Below are 17862 nucleotides of genomic sequence, written 5' to 3'. Positions count from 1 at the left end.
AGCTCCCTGAAGAACATGCTTGGGTGTGCTCTGAAGCGAGCCAGTCGCTCCGCACCCTCTCTGTGAAACTGAGCTCTGATCTCTGTCATCTCTCTCTAGTATAGGCGTGGTGTTCGAAAGCCAGGTGTCCTCTATCTCCTGCGGGCTCTGAGTGTCTCTGCTCTCTGGAGAGTAATTCCCTGCCGTGTAGAGGCTGGGAGTGGAATGGATCTCTGAAAAAATGTAGTAATCTGTGTCTGTCATCCCCCCTCTGGAGCTGTCTCAGCCTGTAATGATGTCTCTCTGTGGCGCTGTATGTCTAGAATGAATCTCCCCAATATGCGCTGGTCTGTTGCCTCAAAGATTTGGCGTAGGGAATGTGGCTCTCTGAATAAAATGGAATCTCTCTCTGATGGCGGTATATGCTCTGCATCTGCATACATAATGCTCCTCACTCTCCACCTCCTCTCTGCACAATCTACATACCCTCTCCTCTCGGGGGATCCGTGCTGCTCTGCCAGTCTCAATCTCCAATCGGTGTGATGAAACTCTAAGCTGACCAATAGCCACTCGGGAGCCGTGTGGTAAAAAGCCCTCCATGTATCTAGGTCTCTCTATAAATCCATCATCCGTGATACTCATGAAGTGATCTCTGTAGTATAGCATCTTCGGTGGAAGAGGCTGTGTAGGCGATATCCATGTCTCTCGTGTATAGAGCTGCCATAGATCCTGTCTCAATACTTTGTTCCTCTCACTATGAGAGACGGATATGTGGTGCATCCCTGTCATCCAGGAATGGTGGTAGATGATCCATGTCTAGGCCATGCTGTGAGAACCAATGTGTGACCTGTGCATACCATGATCCTCTGTCTCCTGCCTCAGCCAGCTGTCTAGATGCCTCAAAAGCTCTGTATGACAATCTGTCCTGTGGCATCTCTCTGAATCTGTCTAGCAGGCATATAGTCTGGAATATGGCAGGGGGCACAGCAAACTCTGCTCGGATAATGTCATGAGGTACTGACGGTTTGCTGCGTATCATGCGTGCCATCATGAGGGCCTGTGGTCTCTCTATCTGTGTCCACCAATGGGTAGCAAGGTCTGGCGCCCATACCGCTGCTCCATACATCAATGCCGGTGTGACTAATGTGTCAAATAGCCACCCCTTCGTCCGAGGCTCCTGAAAATGCGCCTGGTGGCACTGTCTCTCCAGCATAGCCAATGCTACATATCCTCGTGTCAATCTAGCTCTGGCTGCTGAACCCATGGTGAAGCGTGTGGCTGCTGCAGAGAAGGTAACCCCTAGGTACACGTATCACCACCTCCACCTGGCATCCTGCGAGAGTGAATGTCAGCTGACTCCTGCCCTGTCTCGATGTATGAAAGACCACAACCTTGGTTTTCCCAAGGTTTACAATAAGACGCCTCTGTGTGCAGAAATCATCGAGTGCATGTAGATGCTGCTGTAGACAACCTGGAGACTCAGACACTAATACAATATCATCAGCATAAAGCATAATATGTACTGAGGTACCTGCTAAATCAACCCCATCTCCGCTTCCCCGTGTAATGAAGTCAACCACCTCATCAATGTATAACCCAAATAGCGTGGGGGAAAGTGGGCATCCTTGCTTCACACCAATGGTGCTAGCAATAGTCTCGGACATACCTCCTGGACATCTGACTCGCCCAAAAACCTGCTCATATAATGCATAGATGCCCCATGTCATATCTGCTGGTATGCCAAGAGACTGCAGGCGCTGAAAGAGCCTCTCTCGTGGTACTGTGTCAAATGCCTTGCGGAAATCCACAAAGCAGCAATAGAGCTTTCTCTTCCTCACTCTGGCCTGATCAATCATACATCTCAAAGTGAATATATGGTCAGTGGTAGAGAAAGCTCTCCTGAAGCCTGCCTGCCCTGACGAGCGTAAACCTGCTCGCTCAGCATATAAGCTAAGCTCTTGCTCCAACACTGCGCCATAGAGTTTGGCCAGCACGTGGCCAACCATAACCGTCTTGTAGTTGCTCGGATCGAGCATATCCCCTGTTTTGTGAATCGGCACAATGGTGTGCATTGTCCACTCCGCAGGCAAACCCTCTTCTAGTGCCCTGTTAAACAGGTGTGCAAGAAAAGGAGCCAAAGAATCTACTGCGTATATGAGATGCTCACCCTGTAGGCCCGTATGGTCGGCGGCCTGTTTATGCTGTAGGCGGCGGATAGCTTCCTGTACCATCGAGTGGGTAAAGAAGCTAGCTGTGGTAGGTCGAGGCTCCTGTGGCTGAGGTATAGGTGGCTGTTGTGGGGTGTGGTATAGGCCCTCTGCATATGTGTGCCATGTCTGTGGGTCTGCAATAGGTGTCGGTGTCCGGGGCTCTCTGAAGTGCCGCCATGAGACAGGGCTATCTCTACTCATGAAGAAATGAAAGATCTCTAGCTCCTGTATCTTTGCGAAGGCCCGCCTTTTGCGGCGAGTAAGTCTCCTCATCTCTCTCCTCAACTCCTGCTCTGTGATGGCTCCCAAGGCTCTCTGTATGCGTAGCCATGAGTATAGGGCTCTGCACTCGTCATCATACCATCTGTTCTGGGGCATAGTCCCAGATCTCGCAGGCTCTCTTGAGTGTACACGATGTGGGAAACTATGTAATGCAGCCGTGTGTAGGAGTGATGCCAGCTAGGCTGTAATGGTATCCATAGGTGCCAGGGGATCCATGAGTAGGAGCCCATCCTCTACTGTGCCAGTGTATATGTCTGCCATGTCATGTGTGAAGTAGATGGTAGTGTGTGGCGTCGGTATGTGGGGGGCTGGTGATACTGGTGATCCGGCTAGTGAAAATGCCAAGTATGTATGATCTGCCCCAATAGGACGAGGTGGAATGGAGAATGAGGTGACAAGCTGTGATGCCTCCAAAGACCCCATAATGTAGTCTAACACCGTGCCTCCGGTCCGTGTATGACCCCCATGTGGGAAGCATGTCAGCCCTCCTGATCCCGGCCACTGTAGCATCCCGTTATAAATAACGAGACAATGCCTGGCTCCCAACTCTAGTAAGTGGTCCCCATAATGTCCTCTGTCTGGTCCAGTGTCCTCTGATGCCCGACTAGCCCCTATCTCCTTTGGGTCCACAGGGTGGAGGATCTCCATGTCATCATAGTCATACACCTCACACTGTCTGCTCTGTGTGTGGGCATTGAAGTCGCAGAGAGAGAGAGAGAGAGAGAGAGAGAGAGAGAGAGAGAGAGAGAGATGCAAATTCTCTTTCACAATATTCTTTTTTTTTTCTTTACAGCTTTGGCCAAGTAAGTTTCAGAATAAAACAAATGGAGTTACTCCTAGACGATGGTTACGTTTTTGCAACCCCGAACTGAGTAGGGTCATAACCAAGTGGGTTGGTTCAGGGGATTGGGTTCTTAAAACAGAGGAATTGGCTGAATTGCGACAGGTAATTTTAATTGTTGTTTCAGAGTTCTGTCTATTGTCCAAGTGAGATAATTATGTGGTTATTTTTCTTCCAAAATGAGTATTGTCTTAAGTACAAAAAACATACCAAAATGATGTCAACCAAGAAATACAGAAGACTCCTTGAAACATACTTACTGCTGGTTGAGCTAGCGAATAATATGATAATGCTTGAGAGAGAGAGAGGGAGAGAGAGAGAGTGTCTACTGAAGACCGATGGGCCTATGAGACCAAAGCGATACAATAATGTCCATGGCATATCTCATCAATGATCATGGAACAGAAAATAAAATAGAAACAAATCAAAACTATCTCACTTCAGTGATACAAAACTGTCCATGGAGAGAGAGAAGGAAAGAAAGAAAGAAAGATTTTATTAACGTCTTCCAAAAGACCGAACTCGGCCTATGAGACAAATCGGTGTACCTGTATGGGGTATCCTCTGTCATCCCAACAAAATGAAAAAGTACTGAACTAAAAAGCTGAATCTGGGTGTGCAATAAGTACAATGAGTGGTGAAGGGGATGGAGCTCTACTACTAGGAGAATGCAAAGCTATATGCATGGAGTATACAATCATGATATGCAACCTAGCTAGCTCCATCCTGTACCATATTGGGGGTATAAAATGGTATACATCAATGAAGGGGGTGTCCACAGCTCCCTGAAGAACATGCCTGGGTTTGCTCTGAAGTGAGCCAGTCGCTCCGCACCCTCTATGTGAAACTGAGCTCTGATCTCTGTCATCTCTCTCTGGTATAGGCGTGGTGTCCGAGAGAGAGAGAGAGAGAGAGAGAGAGAGAGAAGAGAAAAAAAAAAGAGAGAAAGAGAATAACACTAACATCTACAAAAGACCAAAGGGTCTACTAGGCCACGAGTGCTAAAATGTGTCCATGAAGTGACAGAATCCCCATTATGGAGCCTTGGGGACCCAACTTTTGTACAATTGCTTGAAATTTACAGAGACATGATCTGTAGAAGCGCATCTTTGTGGGGAGCTCCGGAGGTGTGATCCATGTGCAATGGGTGTAGACGCTGAGAAGATCTAACCAAATAATCTGGTTGGTATCCTCATGAGATAGCTAGAGAAAAGGGGAGTCCAAGCTGTACTGAAGGGGGGGTAGGCGGTCCATGCGGAGCCCATATATCGAGAACCGAGTGGAAACTAGTGCATACCATACTCCAGAGTGGCCCTCAAGTGCTAGATGTCTTGAGGACTCCATGGCAAGCCTCGGGTACCTATGGGGATCCATGTGACTGATGCGATGGAGGTATGTGACTGTCTGGAAGAGTGCCTCCACTACCATTGGGGCTGCAACAAACTTTGCCTGGATAATCTGGTGTGGGATTGATCGTTTGCTGCGGATCATATGGGAGAACATCATGACCTGGGGCTTCTCAACTTGTTGCCAATCCTCATCGGATAAATCTGGCCCCAGAGAGAGAGAACGAAAGAAAGAAAGATTGTATTAACGTCTCTCTCAGGCCAAAGAGAATTGGCCTACGAGACAAAACCATGTACAATGTATGTGGTATCTATGAGTATCAGATGGTGCTCAGTGCACAATACAACAACGGGAAGAAAACTGGTACTGTGAGGTCAGGATGTATGTACATATATAAGGATGGAGCACTACTGGGGTAAATGCACAACTATATGCCAGGGTGATACAACGATGCTCAATGTAGGCATGCTCCTAGTCAACTCCATCCTGTGGTGTGGGGGGGGGGGGAGGGGGAGGCAGGGGGGTGGTAATATGTCATACATGTCATCGCCAGTTGTAATGATATGCAAGATGGCAGCGAGATCAATGGGTCCCGGCTGTCCTCTCTCCTGTAGTCGCCTCTGGTGTCATGCCCGAATGTCCCTGATCATATGTCGGTGTCTGTGGGAAGGTCGGTATCCGGGCGCTCGTGTGGACGCCGCAATGCTCGAATCTCTTTGCTCTCCTCAAAGTGACCCCTCGGCCCATCACTGTGGGATCTGGCATGGCTGTCCTCTGGAAGAAATCAACCAACTGAGTCTGTCTGATCTGGGATCTCCTCTCTCTTGACTGGAGTAACTGCTCTCTGTGTCGGTATATCTCTAGTAAGAAGCGCCCAAGTACTCGTAGGTCTGATATCTGCAGGATGGACTGAAAAGATGTGTTTGCTCCTCTGAAGAGAGTAGGGTAGGTGGCTCTGATCCCATCATAATATGGACATCTGCATACAAAGTGTGACTCGCTCTCCACATCCTCTCTGCATAATCTGCATTATCTCTCCTCCCACGGGATGTGGGCTGCTCTTCCAGCCTCAATCTCCAAGGGGTGTGATGAAACTCGGAGCTGTCCAATCACTACTCTCAGAGCATGTGGAAGATATAGATCCATGTAGTGCGGTCTCTGAATGAAACCATCATAAGTCAGCATCAAGAAATGATCTTTGTAGTATGCCATCTTCGTACGGAGATGCTGTGATGGTGTCACCCATGTGCGCATGATATGTCTCTGAATCAGCTCTTGCCTGATGACTCTATTCCTCTCAGTGTGTGAGAGGGAGAGCTGTGGGGCATGTAGATCATACTGGGTAGGTGGTAATCGGTCCATATCATACCCAAAACTCTGGAGCCACTAGACTACCTGTGTATACCATGAGTGACTGTCCCCTGACTTTGCAAGCTGCCTGGATGCCTCAAAAGCAATGCGCGGGAGTCGGTCCACCGGCATGTCATTGAGTCTGTGCAAGAAACATACTGTCTGAAAGAGTGCCTCCACTAGCATCGGTGGTGGAGCACACTCTGCTCTCACAATGTCATGGGAAATGGATGGCTTGCTACGAACCATCCGGGATAGCAGTATGACCTGTGGGCGCTCTATCTGGCTCCATGTGGAGGCTGCCAAGCCTGGTGTCCAAACTAGGGCTGCGTACATCAGGGCTGGGGTGACTTAAGTGTCAAAAAGCCAGCCTTTTGTACGGGGCTCCTGGAAATGTGCCTGATGGCTCTGTCTCTCTAGCATAGCCAAGGCTGCATAGGCTCGGGTGAGTCAATCATGGGGCTGCCTGCGTCATAAAGAATCGCCCGGCTCTGTTGGTGAATGTAATCCCCAAATATACATAAGATGTAGAGACCTCTACTTGGCTGCCCTCAAACATAAAAACAGATCTCCTCCTCTTTGCTGGCGATGTATGGAAGATCATAACCTTGGTTTTCCCAAGGTTCACTGTGAGGCCTCTGTCTCTGCAGAAAAGCTCTAGAGCCCCTAGATGCTGCTGTAGTCCCTCCTGTGTCTCTGAAATCAGGATAATGTCATAAGCATATAGCATAATATGTACCTGTGTGTCTGAGATCTGCCCGCCGACTCCACCTCCTCGCTGAATATAGTCTGCTACCTCGTCGATGTATAGCCCGAAGAGGGTGGGAGATAGTGTGCATCCTTGCTTCACACCAATGGTGCTAGCAAAGTCTGCAGACATACCTCCTGGGCATCTGACCTTGGCTGCCACACGCTCATAAAGAGCATAAATTCCCCACATCATCTCTGTAGGTACTCCCAGTGTCATGAGTCTTTGAAAGAGCTGCTCTTGAGGAACCGTATCGAACGCTTTGCGGAAATCCACAAAGCAGCAATGTAAGCGCCTGCCCCAGCTCCTGCCTGCTCAATCAGTATCTTGAGAGTGAAGACATGGTCAATGGTGGAGAAGCCTCGCCGAAAACATGCCTGTCTAGGGGCTCGGAGACTGTGGGCCTCTGCGTAGTGACTAAGCTTTGCCTCCAATACTGCCCTATATAATTTGGCCAATGTATGACCAACCATGATAGTCCTGTAGTTGGCTGGGTCCATACGGTCCCCAGCCTTATGTAAAGGCGCTACAGTATGCATAGTCCATGTCTCAAGCAAACCCTCTGCTAGAGCTCTATTAAAGAGAGAGAGAGAGAGAGAGAGAGAGAGAGAGAGAGAGAGAGAGAAAGAAAGAAAGATTTTATTAACGTCTTCCAAAAGACCGAACTCGGCCTATGAGACAAATCGGAGTACCTGTATGGGGTATCCTCTGTCATCCCAACAAAATGAAAAAGTACTGAATAAAAAATGCTGAATCTGGGTGTGCAGGGGATGGAGCTCTACTACTAGGAGAATGCAAAGCTATATGCATGGAGTATACAATCATGATATGCAACCTAGCTAGCTCCATCTTGTACCATACTGGGGGTATAAAATGGTATACATCAGTGAAGGGGGTGTCCACAGCTCCCTGAAGAACATGCCTGGGTGTGCTCTGAAGCGAGCCAGTCGCTCCGCACCCTCTCTGTGAAACTGAGCTCTGATTAAGCGTCTACTAAAGACCCAATGGGCCTATAAGCCAAAGTGATACAATAATGTCCATGGCACATCTCATCATGGAATGGAAAATAAAATAGAAAGAAAACATAAACATAGCTATCTGAGAGAGAGAGAGAGAGAGAGAGAGAGAGAGAGAGAGAGATTAAGCGTCTACTAAAGACCCAATGGGCCTATGAGACCAAAGTGATACAATAATGTCCATGGCATATCTCATCATGGAATGGAAAATAAAACAGAATGAAAACATAAATATAGCTATCTCACTGGGGTGATACAAAACTGTCCATGGAAACTCATCATGGAATACTGAGAACATAAAAACATGGGAGCAACCTCAGCTCCGAGTAGATGGTATACCACTCTCCAAAATGTCAAGCATGAGGCTAACGAGTATGGCCGAGAGGTCTCCCTCAACTATGTCACGTAGAAAGGTAGCTCGATGGCGGTGGAGCATGTCCTGGATCTGGAGCTGATGAGGTGATCGTGGCCGACGGGGGGGGGGGGTCGAGGGCGTCGGGCACGTTGGAGTGCAGAGGCTCGGTCCGAGGCAACTCCTCTCAGGCGAGGTAGGTCCGGAGCAGCTCGTGGAGGGTCCACAAGATCCACTATGTCGGTGTCCTCCACCTCCTGGGTCCGGAAGAAACTGGTGATGGTTGCCTGTCGAGGGAGGGGGCGGGGTGGCTAGGGGCCTGTTTTTCAAGAAGGTGTCCTTGTGTCTGCGGAGCTCAAGCAGGAAGAGGCCCAGGCAATGTTGGTCCTGGAAGTCAATGATCCTGGAGAGTGGACCGAATCCCTCAGGAAATAGACAGTGAAACCTCCCGCGGATCTCATAGTATACTGGGCAGCGACATATGTAATGCTCCTCCGTCTCAACCTTTGTGTTGTTGAGATATCGAGCTCGTCTAGTGAGGCGGTGGCCACTGATGACCCGCCTGGGGGATAGGCCCCACACTTACACCACTAGCATGGTTGGTGAGATCTTGGGTGATATGTGGCCAGTGGGATGACAGGCTGTGTGACAGCCATTCTAGAGACTGGCATAGTTATAGCGCCAGCTCATTTAGTCGGGTTCATACTATAGAGAACCCGTGTATGTATTGGTTGAGTACCTTTCATATTATGTGTACTCTTATCTTGTATATGGTGTGTTGAGTGTTGAGTAGAGAAGAAGAAGATTTTCAGCCTCTCACCTTGTGTGTTCTCTATTAGGGTTTTGTGAGTGTGTGTGTGTGCTTGCAAGAGCTCAAGCTCTCTTCCCCCCTGCATCTTTTCATGGTATCAGAGCCTGGTTCGTGCTAAGGGCTGAGCTGCAAGCAAGAGAACCACAGGAAGCGGTACGAGGGTAAGAGCTTCAGCTACTCTTCCCTATTGTGTTGGTGACTACACCCTTGTCGGGAGCTCTACGGGAGGCACCGGCAAACGGTCTCTTGAGGAGCTTTCTTCGCGAGAGTAAAGCTATAGGGCAACTATATAGTCATATCGGACTGAAATTTTCGGGCCGAAAACGCGTTTCGGGCACGTCTGGACCTCCGTTTTTCAGAAAGCAAGCGATTTCGAGCATTGCGGGTAAGTCATCGATTCTCTGCAGAACTCTGTTTTAAGAACTGCAGGAAGACAGATTGACTGTGCAGACACTGTGGGTGCTGCAAAGAGGTCTACAGTTGCCATTGGGTGTATGTATGCACATTGAAGTCACTGGTTGTGACATTTGAGAGTACTACAGTACCGCTGTGCAGAAAATACAGCATTTGTGCAGAAAAAACCAGAGTGCAGTTTCTGGTAAAATTGTGTGTTTGGCAAGATGTCTAATGATGGCATAACACAGATTGTGGCTGAGAAGCTGGATAAGAATAACTTCTATGCTTGGAGGTTCAGGTTAACGAATTTCCTGATGGGAAAAGGCTATTGGGACTACATAGAAGGTGAGCATGAAGAGGCACCGGAGATACCGGATATAAATCCGACTGCTGCAGATGTGAAAGAGTTTAAAGACTGGAACCAAGGAGCCAGGAAGGTTATGTATTGGCTATCCATTAGTATACAGGACACCATGATTGGGCACATTCAGGATGCCAAGTCCCCCAAGGAGGCGTGGGACACCTTGGTAAAGCTTTATGAAACAAATACCAAGGCACGTAAGATACAGTTGAAGAATGAACTTCATACTGTGGAGAAAAAGAGCATGTCTGTGAATGACTATGCGCTGAAGATAAAGGGTATTGTGGAATCCCTTGCATCTATTGGTGTGTCAGTAGATGATGATGACAAGGTGGAAGTCTGTCTACGTGGTCTCGGGCCACAATACAAGGCGTTCAAGACGTCTATTCAGACTCGGGAAAACATTCCCAACTTTACAGATTTGGTGTCTATGCTGATTATCGAAGAAAAGAGCTTGGGTGAAGACCAACAGTCTTCACAAAGCAAAAACAGTTCAGAGCAACAGGCCTTCTACACGAGTTCAGGAAGAGGACGAGGTAGAGGAGGCCGTGGACGCGGTCAAGGAGGTGGCCGAATAGGTAATCAGAATTATGGCCAGCAGCAGTAACAACAACAACAGTCCCAGAATCAACAACAACAACAACACGCAGGTGGAAGAGGCAAATTCAGAGGCAGGGGGAGTCAAAGAGGCCGTGGAAATTGGCAAAGGCAATACAATGATGCACGTGAATGCTATTATTGTGGTAAGCCTGGACATGTGCAGGCAGAATGTTATAAGAAGCAGGCTGACATGCAAAATGGGAAAGTGCAGCAAAACAACTATGCATCCTCAAGCAGAAATAATGAGGATAATGAAAGGTTGTTTGTTATGCAGCATGTCGTGAATGCCATGTCTGAAAATGTTGATGCAGCACAAAAAGATAATGTATGGTATGTGGATTCAGGCGCTTCGAACCACATGACGAGTCATGGGGAGTGGTTCAAGGAGATGAAAAACCCGGAAAGACCAGGTTTTGTGGAAACAGGGGATGACACTGCTCATCCAATTGCCCACATTGGAGATGTGCCATTGTCTATGCAGGATGGCAAAGTGAAGTACCTTGCAGATGTACTTCATGTACCGAACATAACAAAGAATCTGGTTTCAGTTGGCCAGATGATTGAGCAGGGCTTGCAGGTTCGGTTTAACCCTGATGGGTGTTATGTTGAAGATTTCAAAGACAAGTGCAGGTTGGTTGCAAAAGGCAACAGAGTGGGCAGAATGTTTACATTAAATGTAGACATGCTTGAAATGAGTGCTGCGATGTTTGCAAATGGTTCAGGAATTGTTGCAGACACAGACATTTGGCATAAAAGGATTGGACATGTAAATGTGCAGAGATTGAAGTCTATGCAGACAAAAGGAATTGTGACAGGGCTGCCAAAATTTAAAGTGGAAGGTATGCAGAAAATATGTGAAGCATGCCAATTTGGGAAGCAAACAAAGCATGTGTTTCCACGTAATAGATATGTGAGCAGAAATGCACTAGATGTTGTGCATTCAGATGTATAGGGTCCTACGAAGACCATATCTATGGGAGGCTGCAGGTATTATGTGACTTTCATTGATGACCACACAAGGAAAGTGTGGGTATATTTCATGAAGGAGAAGAGTGAGGTGTTCACTCACTTTCAGAATTTCAGAGTTTTAGTTGAAAAGCAAACAGGGAAATATGTAAAGTGCCTAAGGTCAGATGGAGGGGGAGAGTACTTCTCCAATGAGTTCTCTCAATTTTTGAAGAAGAATGGTATTCGGAGACAGTTCACATGCAGATACACTCCGCAGCAAAATGGAGTTGCTGAGCGGAAAAACAGGCACATTTGCTGAGATTGCACGAGCATTGATGGAAGAGAAAAATATGCCGCATAGCTATTGGGCTGAGGCTGTTTCTACAGCAGTATACATCATGAACAGAACTCCAACTGCAGCCATACATGATGTAACTCCAGAGGAGAGGTTTACTGGCAGAAAACCAGATTTGTCTCATCTGAAAGTCTTTGGATGCATTGCATATGTGCATGTGCCAGATGAGCTGAGAACTAAGCTGGATCCAAAAGCTGAAAAATGTGTGTTTATTGGATACTCCCTTGAGCAAAAGGGATACAGGTGTTATAACCCTGCTACACGTGAGTTGAGGGTAAGCAGGGATGTTGTCTTTGATGAGATGAGCAGCTGGTATGCTGCTGAAAAAGAAGCTGTTGGGGCTGATGTGAGTGGAAGTGTGGTTGCACAGAATGCAGGTCAGCAATCACAGTCTTTGAGTGGACCAGGAGAGTCCTCATCTAGTGGGTCTGTTGATAGACCATGGAGTGGCAGGCTGCGTCATAATACCAGTCCTGCAAATGTGATTACTACATCACGTAAAGGAAAAGAGAAAGTGGTTGAGCCCCTTGGTATGCCTGACATTTCTGCAGGGCATTCTCATGTTGATGGAGAATCTAGTGGCTCAGATATGAGCCTTGATGAGGAGCTTGGGATCCCAGCTATATGAGAACACCTGGTGTAAAGAAGGCTATGGAAGCCATGAATGAAAAGCTGCGAAGATCAGGGAGAGTGAAGAACCCTGTGCAGAGATTTACATATGATGGTTATGTGGCACATCACTATGCATATATGGCAAAGGTTGTGCAGGTTGTTGAGCCCACATGCATTGATGAGGCTGTTGGAAATGTGTATTGGGAGAAAGCTATGGATGAGGAGATGGATGCACTATATGGAAATGAAACCTGGGATTTAGTGCAATTGCCTGAAGGCAAGAAAGCCATTGGATGCAAGTGGGTGTACAAAGTTAAACATAACAGTGATGGAAGCATAAACAGGTACAAGGCTAGATTGATAGCCAAAGGATATGCGCAGACATACGGGATTGATTATGAGAAAACTTTCAGCCCAGTTGCCAAGATGGCAACGGTGAGAGTTGTGATAGCAGTGGCTGCGTCAAAGCAATGGTCTTTACATCAGATGGATGTAAAGAATGCATTCTTGCATGGGGATTTGCAAGAAGAGGTGTATATGTTGCAGCCACCTGGTTATGAGGTTGAGGGTCACCCCGAACATGTTTGCAAGTTGAAGAAAGCCTTGTATGGCTTAAAGCAAGCACCAAGAGCATGGTCTGACAAGATTTCTGAATATCTTGTCACTATTGGCTTTCATGTAGCCAATGCAGATTTCTCATTGTATGTGAGACATGGTGATAGAGGAGTTGTGCTTGTTGTCATCTATGTAGATGACTTGATCATTACGGGGGACCATGATGTAGAGATCTTTGATGTAAAGATCCTGCTTAGACAGAAGTTCGAGATGAAGGATCTGGGGGAGCTCAGATATTTCTTGGGCATTGAGGTGATTAGGTCACCACATGGTATTGGATTACTGCAGAGACAATATGGCTTGGACATGTTGTCCAAGTATGGTATGACAGGCTGTAAGCTTATTTCTGTGCCATTGGATCAGAATGGCAAGTTGAGTGCAGATTCAGGAGAGATCTTGGAGGATCCTACTATGTACAGGAGCATAGTAGGAAGTTTGATCTACATGACGATCACCAGACCAGATTTGAGCTATGCTGTTGGGTTGGTGAGTCAGTTTATGCAGGTTCCACGGAAACCGCATTTGGATGCAGTGAGACGCATACTGAGGTATGTGAAGTCTACTTTGCATTGTGGACTATTCTATGAGACTGGGACAGAGATATGTGTACATGGGTACACAGATGCTGATTGGGCTGATAGTATCTCAGATAGAAGATCTACCAGTGGATTCATGTTTTCTTTGGGGAGTGCTGCTGTGACTTGGAGCGGCAAGAAGCAGCCTACGGTTGCTACAGAGGCCGAGTACAGAGGAGCTGCTATGGCAGCATGTGAGGTAGCTTGGTTGAGAAAGCTACTTACAGATTTGGGTCTATCCGTGGATAGACAAGTTGTCATTTTCTGTGACAACATTAGCAGTATACAGTTGGCCAGGAACCCAGTCTTTCATGCTCGTACGAAGCACATAGAGGTCCACTACCACTTCGTCAGAGAGAAGGTCTTGGCAGGAGACCTTGACCTTGTTTATGTCAGCACGGAGGATCAAGTAGCTGACATCTTCACCAAAGCATTGGGTACAGAGAAGCTCCGCAGATTCAGGGCTTCGCTTGGTGTACATGAGATGGAGTTGAGCTCGAGGGGGAGTGTTGAGATATCGAGCTCGTCTAGTGAGGCGGTGGCCACTGATGACCCGCCTGGGGGATAGGCCCCACACTTACACCACTGGCATGGTTGGTGAGATCTTGGAGTGATATGTGGCCAGTGGGATGACAGGCTGTGTGACAGCCATTCTAGAGACTGGCATAGTTATAGCGCCAGCTCATTTAGTCGGGTTCACACTATAGAGAACCCGTGTATGTATTGGTTGAGTACCTTTCATATTATGTGTACTCTTATCTTGTATATGGTGTGTTGAGTGTTGAGTAGAGAAGAAGAAGATTTTCGGCCTCTCACCTTGTGTGTTCTCTATTAGGGTTTTGTGAGTGTGTGTGTGTGCTTGCAAGAGCTCAAGCTCTCTTCCCCCCTGCATCTTTTCATGTGTGGCATAGTCGGCAGATCCTCTCCTCTCTGGGTGTCCGTACGAGCTTCCCGCTCTGAAGATATGCTCAGCTCTACCTGTCTCCACTCTAAGGTGGTGGGAAGAAACCCGTATCTGGCCAATCGCAATCCGCATGGCATGGGACATGTGAACACTCAAGTAGCACGGCTGCTGGATGAATCGATCCTCAGTGAGTGTGAGGAAGTGGTCTCTGTAAAAGTGCATCTTCGTGGGGAGCGCCGGGGGTGTGATTCATGTGCAATGTGTGTAGAGGCTAAGAAGATCTGACCGGATAACCCAGATAGCTGGAAAAAAGGGGAGTCCAAACTGTACTGAAGGGGGGGTAGGCGGTCCATGCAGAGCCCATATACTGAGAACCAAGTGGAAACTAGTGCATACCAAACTCCAGAATGCCCCTCAAGTGCTAGCTGTCTAGAGGACTCCAGGGCAAGCCTCGGGTACCTGTGGGGATCCATGTGACTGATGCGATGGAGGTATATGATTGTCTGGAAGAGTGTCTCCACTACCATCGGCGCTACAGCAAACCCTGCCTGGATAATCTGGTGTTGGACTGATGGTTTGCTGCGGATCATACGGGAGAACATCATGACCTGGGGCCTCTCAACTCGCTGCCAATCCTCATCGGATAAATCAACCCCCTAGAAAGCTACTCCATACATCAAGGCTGGTGTGGCGAGGGTGTCAAAAAGCCAACCCTTCATCCTGGGCTGCTGGAAATGTGCCTTGAAGCATTGCCGCTCAAGTAAGCTCAAGGCTACATATCCTTGCGTCACTCTGGCATGTGTTGCGTGAAGCATGGTAAAGCGTGGGCCACTGAAAGTGACACCAAGGTAGACATAGGATGAGACAAACTCCACAGGATCCCCTCTATATGTGAAGCTGAGAGAGAGAGATATATATATATATATATATCATATGATGTCTTTAAGACCAAAACTGATACATATGATTTAGGAATAAACTGGACATCAAAAACACATGAAAATTAAAAAGATCACCTCCCAAAAGACATACTTTTTTTTTTTTGGGTAACACCACTGTTCTATTACTTTACTTTATATAGAGAAGCACCATCATGAGAGTGTTTCTGATTAATTCGCATAACTTAAAACATTGGAAAAACAAATCTAGATATGTGTGTGTGGAGTGCATGTGTGAGAGCATATCTTGATACAGAGCTCTACACCCACTATTGGGCACTGATGACATTAGTGGGGATGTCGTAGTATCTAGTCCATACTATGCATAATGGAGTTGATAGATCCATGTGACTGATGCGATGGAGGTATATGATTGTCTGGAAGAGTGTCTCCACTACCATCGGCGCTACAGCAAACCCTGCCTGGATAATCTGGTGTTGGACTGATGGTTTGCTGCGGATCATACGGGAGAACATCATGACCTGGGGCCTCTCAACTCGCTGCCAATCCTCATCGGATAAATCAACCCCCTAGAAAGCTACTCCATACATCAAGGCTGGTGTGGCGAGGGTGTCAAAAAGCCAACCCTTCATCCTGGGCTGCTGGAAATGTGCCTTGAAGCATTGCCGCTCAAGTAAGCTCAAGGCTACATATCCTTGCGTCACTCTGGCATGTGTTGCGTGAAGCATGGTAAAGCGTGGGCCACTGAAAGTGACACCAAGGTAGACATAGGATGAGACAAACTCCACAGGATCCCCTCTATATGTGAAGCTGAGAGAGAGAGATATATATATATATATATATCATATGATGTCTTTAAGACCAAAACTGATACATATGATTTAGGAATAAACTGGACATCAAAAACACATGAAAATTAAAAAGATCACCTCCCAAAAGACATACTTTTTTTTTTTTGGGTAACACCACTGTTCTATTACTTTACTTTATATAGAGAAGCACCATCATGAGAGTGTTTCTGATTAATTCGCATAACTTAAAACATTGGAAAAACAAATCTAGATATGTGTGTGTGGAGTGCATGTGTGAGAGCATATCTTGATACAGAGCTCTACACCCACTATTGGGCACTGATGACATTAGTGGGGATGTCGTAGTATCTAGTCCATACTATGCATAATGGAGTTGATAGATCCATGTGACTGATGCGATGGAGGTATATGATTGTCTGGAAGAGTGTCTCCACTACCATCGGCGCTACAGCAAACCCTGCCTGGATAATCTGGTGTTGGACTGATGGTTTGCTGCGGATCATACGGGAGAACATCATGACCTGGGGCCTCTCAACTCGCTGCCAATCCTCATCGGATAAATCAACCCCCTAGAAAGCTACTCCATACATCAAGGCTGGTGTGGCGAGGGTGTCAAAAAGCCAACCCTTCATCCTGGGCTGCTGGAAATGTGCCTTGAAGCATTGCCGCTCAAGTAAGCTCAAGGCTACATATCCTTGCGTCACTCTGGCATGTGTTGCGGGAAGCATGGTAAAGCGTGGGCCACTGAAAGTGACACCAAGGTAGACATAGGATGAGACAAACTCCACAGGATCCCCTCTATATGTGAAGCTGAGAGAGAGAGATATATATATATATATATATCATATGATGTCTTTAAGACCAAAACTGATACATATGATTTAGGAATAAACTGGACATCAAAAACACATGAAAATTAAAAAGATCACCTCCCAAAAGACATACTTTTTTTTTTTTGGGTAACACCACTGTTCTATTACTTTACTTTATATAGAGAAGCACCATCATGAGAGTGTTTCTGATTAATTCGCATAACTTAAAACATTGGAAAAACAAATCTAGATATGTGTGTGTGGAGTGCATGTGTGAGAGCATATCTTGATACAGAGCTCTACACCCACTATTGGGCACTGATGACATTAGTGGGGATGTCGTAGTATCTAGTCCATACTATGCATAATGGAGTTGATAGTTATATAGTCTTGTGGGTTGACTACCATGAGTATGTAACATGCACGCTCCTAAAAGGTGAATTTGGGCATGTTCCTGGTTTCATCTAGGTATATATATCTCATCTAGCTATTGGAGCTGATGACAATCATATAAGGATTGGCGCAATGATTGATAGAATTAGTAATACTTGTCAATTGGTGGTGAGACTAGAAAGCAAGTCGATTGTGTGCAGTCCAAAGTGACTAGAGAGCCCAAAATCTTGTCCATTCAAAAAATGAAGCCATTCTTGCTAGCCTCCTCTCATATTTGCCAAAGAACCATAAGTTCCTGGAGAAATGTGGTACCAGGAAATCTTGTAGTCAAACGCATAGATAGTCTATGCAAGAAATCCTGGGTGTCAATACAGCGCCATAGCAAGTGCTGGATGGTCTCATTAGAGCATGAACACCTTGGGCATTGAGCAGTAGTAATCTTTCTTTTTGCCAAAGTTTAAGCAATAGGGCGTACTCCTGAAATACATTTCCAGAAGAGCACTCTATGTTCTAGTGGCAGCTTGCTTTTCCATACTTTTTGCAAAGTTTGTTTCCACCATTTTGCCAACTAATTCATATGCCATAACATGTTTGCATGCTTCGAGAACCAAGGCCACGGAATGATCAATTTGTAGACTCTTGGT

At 46.7% G+C, this 17862-nt stretch overlaps 1 protein-coding gene across 1 annotated transcript in view; it reads left to right on the top strand.

The window, feature by feature from the left end:
* Nucleotides 1-17862, top strand: part of LOC147605161 (alpha-1,4 glucan phosphorylase L isozyme, chloroplastic/amyloplastic-like) — a 148135-nt gene that overhangs the window by 86485 nt on the left and 43788 nt on the right. The window contains 1 exon segment of the mRNA XM_086794326.1: nt 3265-3417. Coding sequence (XP_086650452.1) covers nt 3265-3417 — 153 coding nt within the window.

Source organism: Cibotium barometz, chromosome 60 (genome assembly GCF_041138505.1).
Source record: "Cibotium barometz isolate CiBa-2024 chromosome 60, ASM4113850v1, whole genome shotgun sequence".
Taxonomy (NCBI): Eukaryota; Viridiplantae; Streptophyta; class Polypodiopsida; order Cyatheales; family Cibotiaceae; genus Cibotium; species Cibotium barometz.
This window is presented reverse-complemented; position numbering and strand designations above follow the sequence as displayed.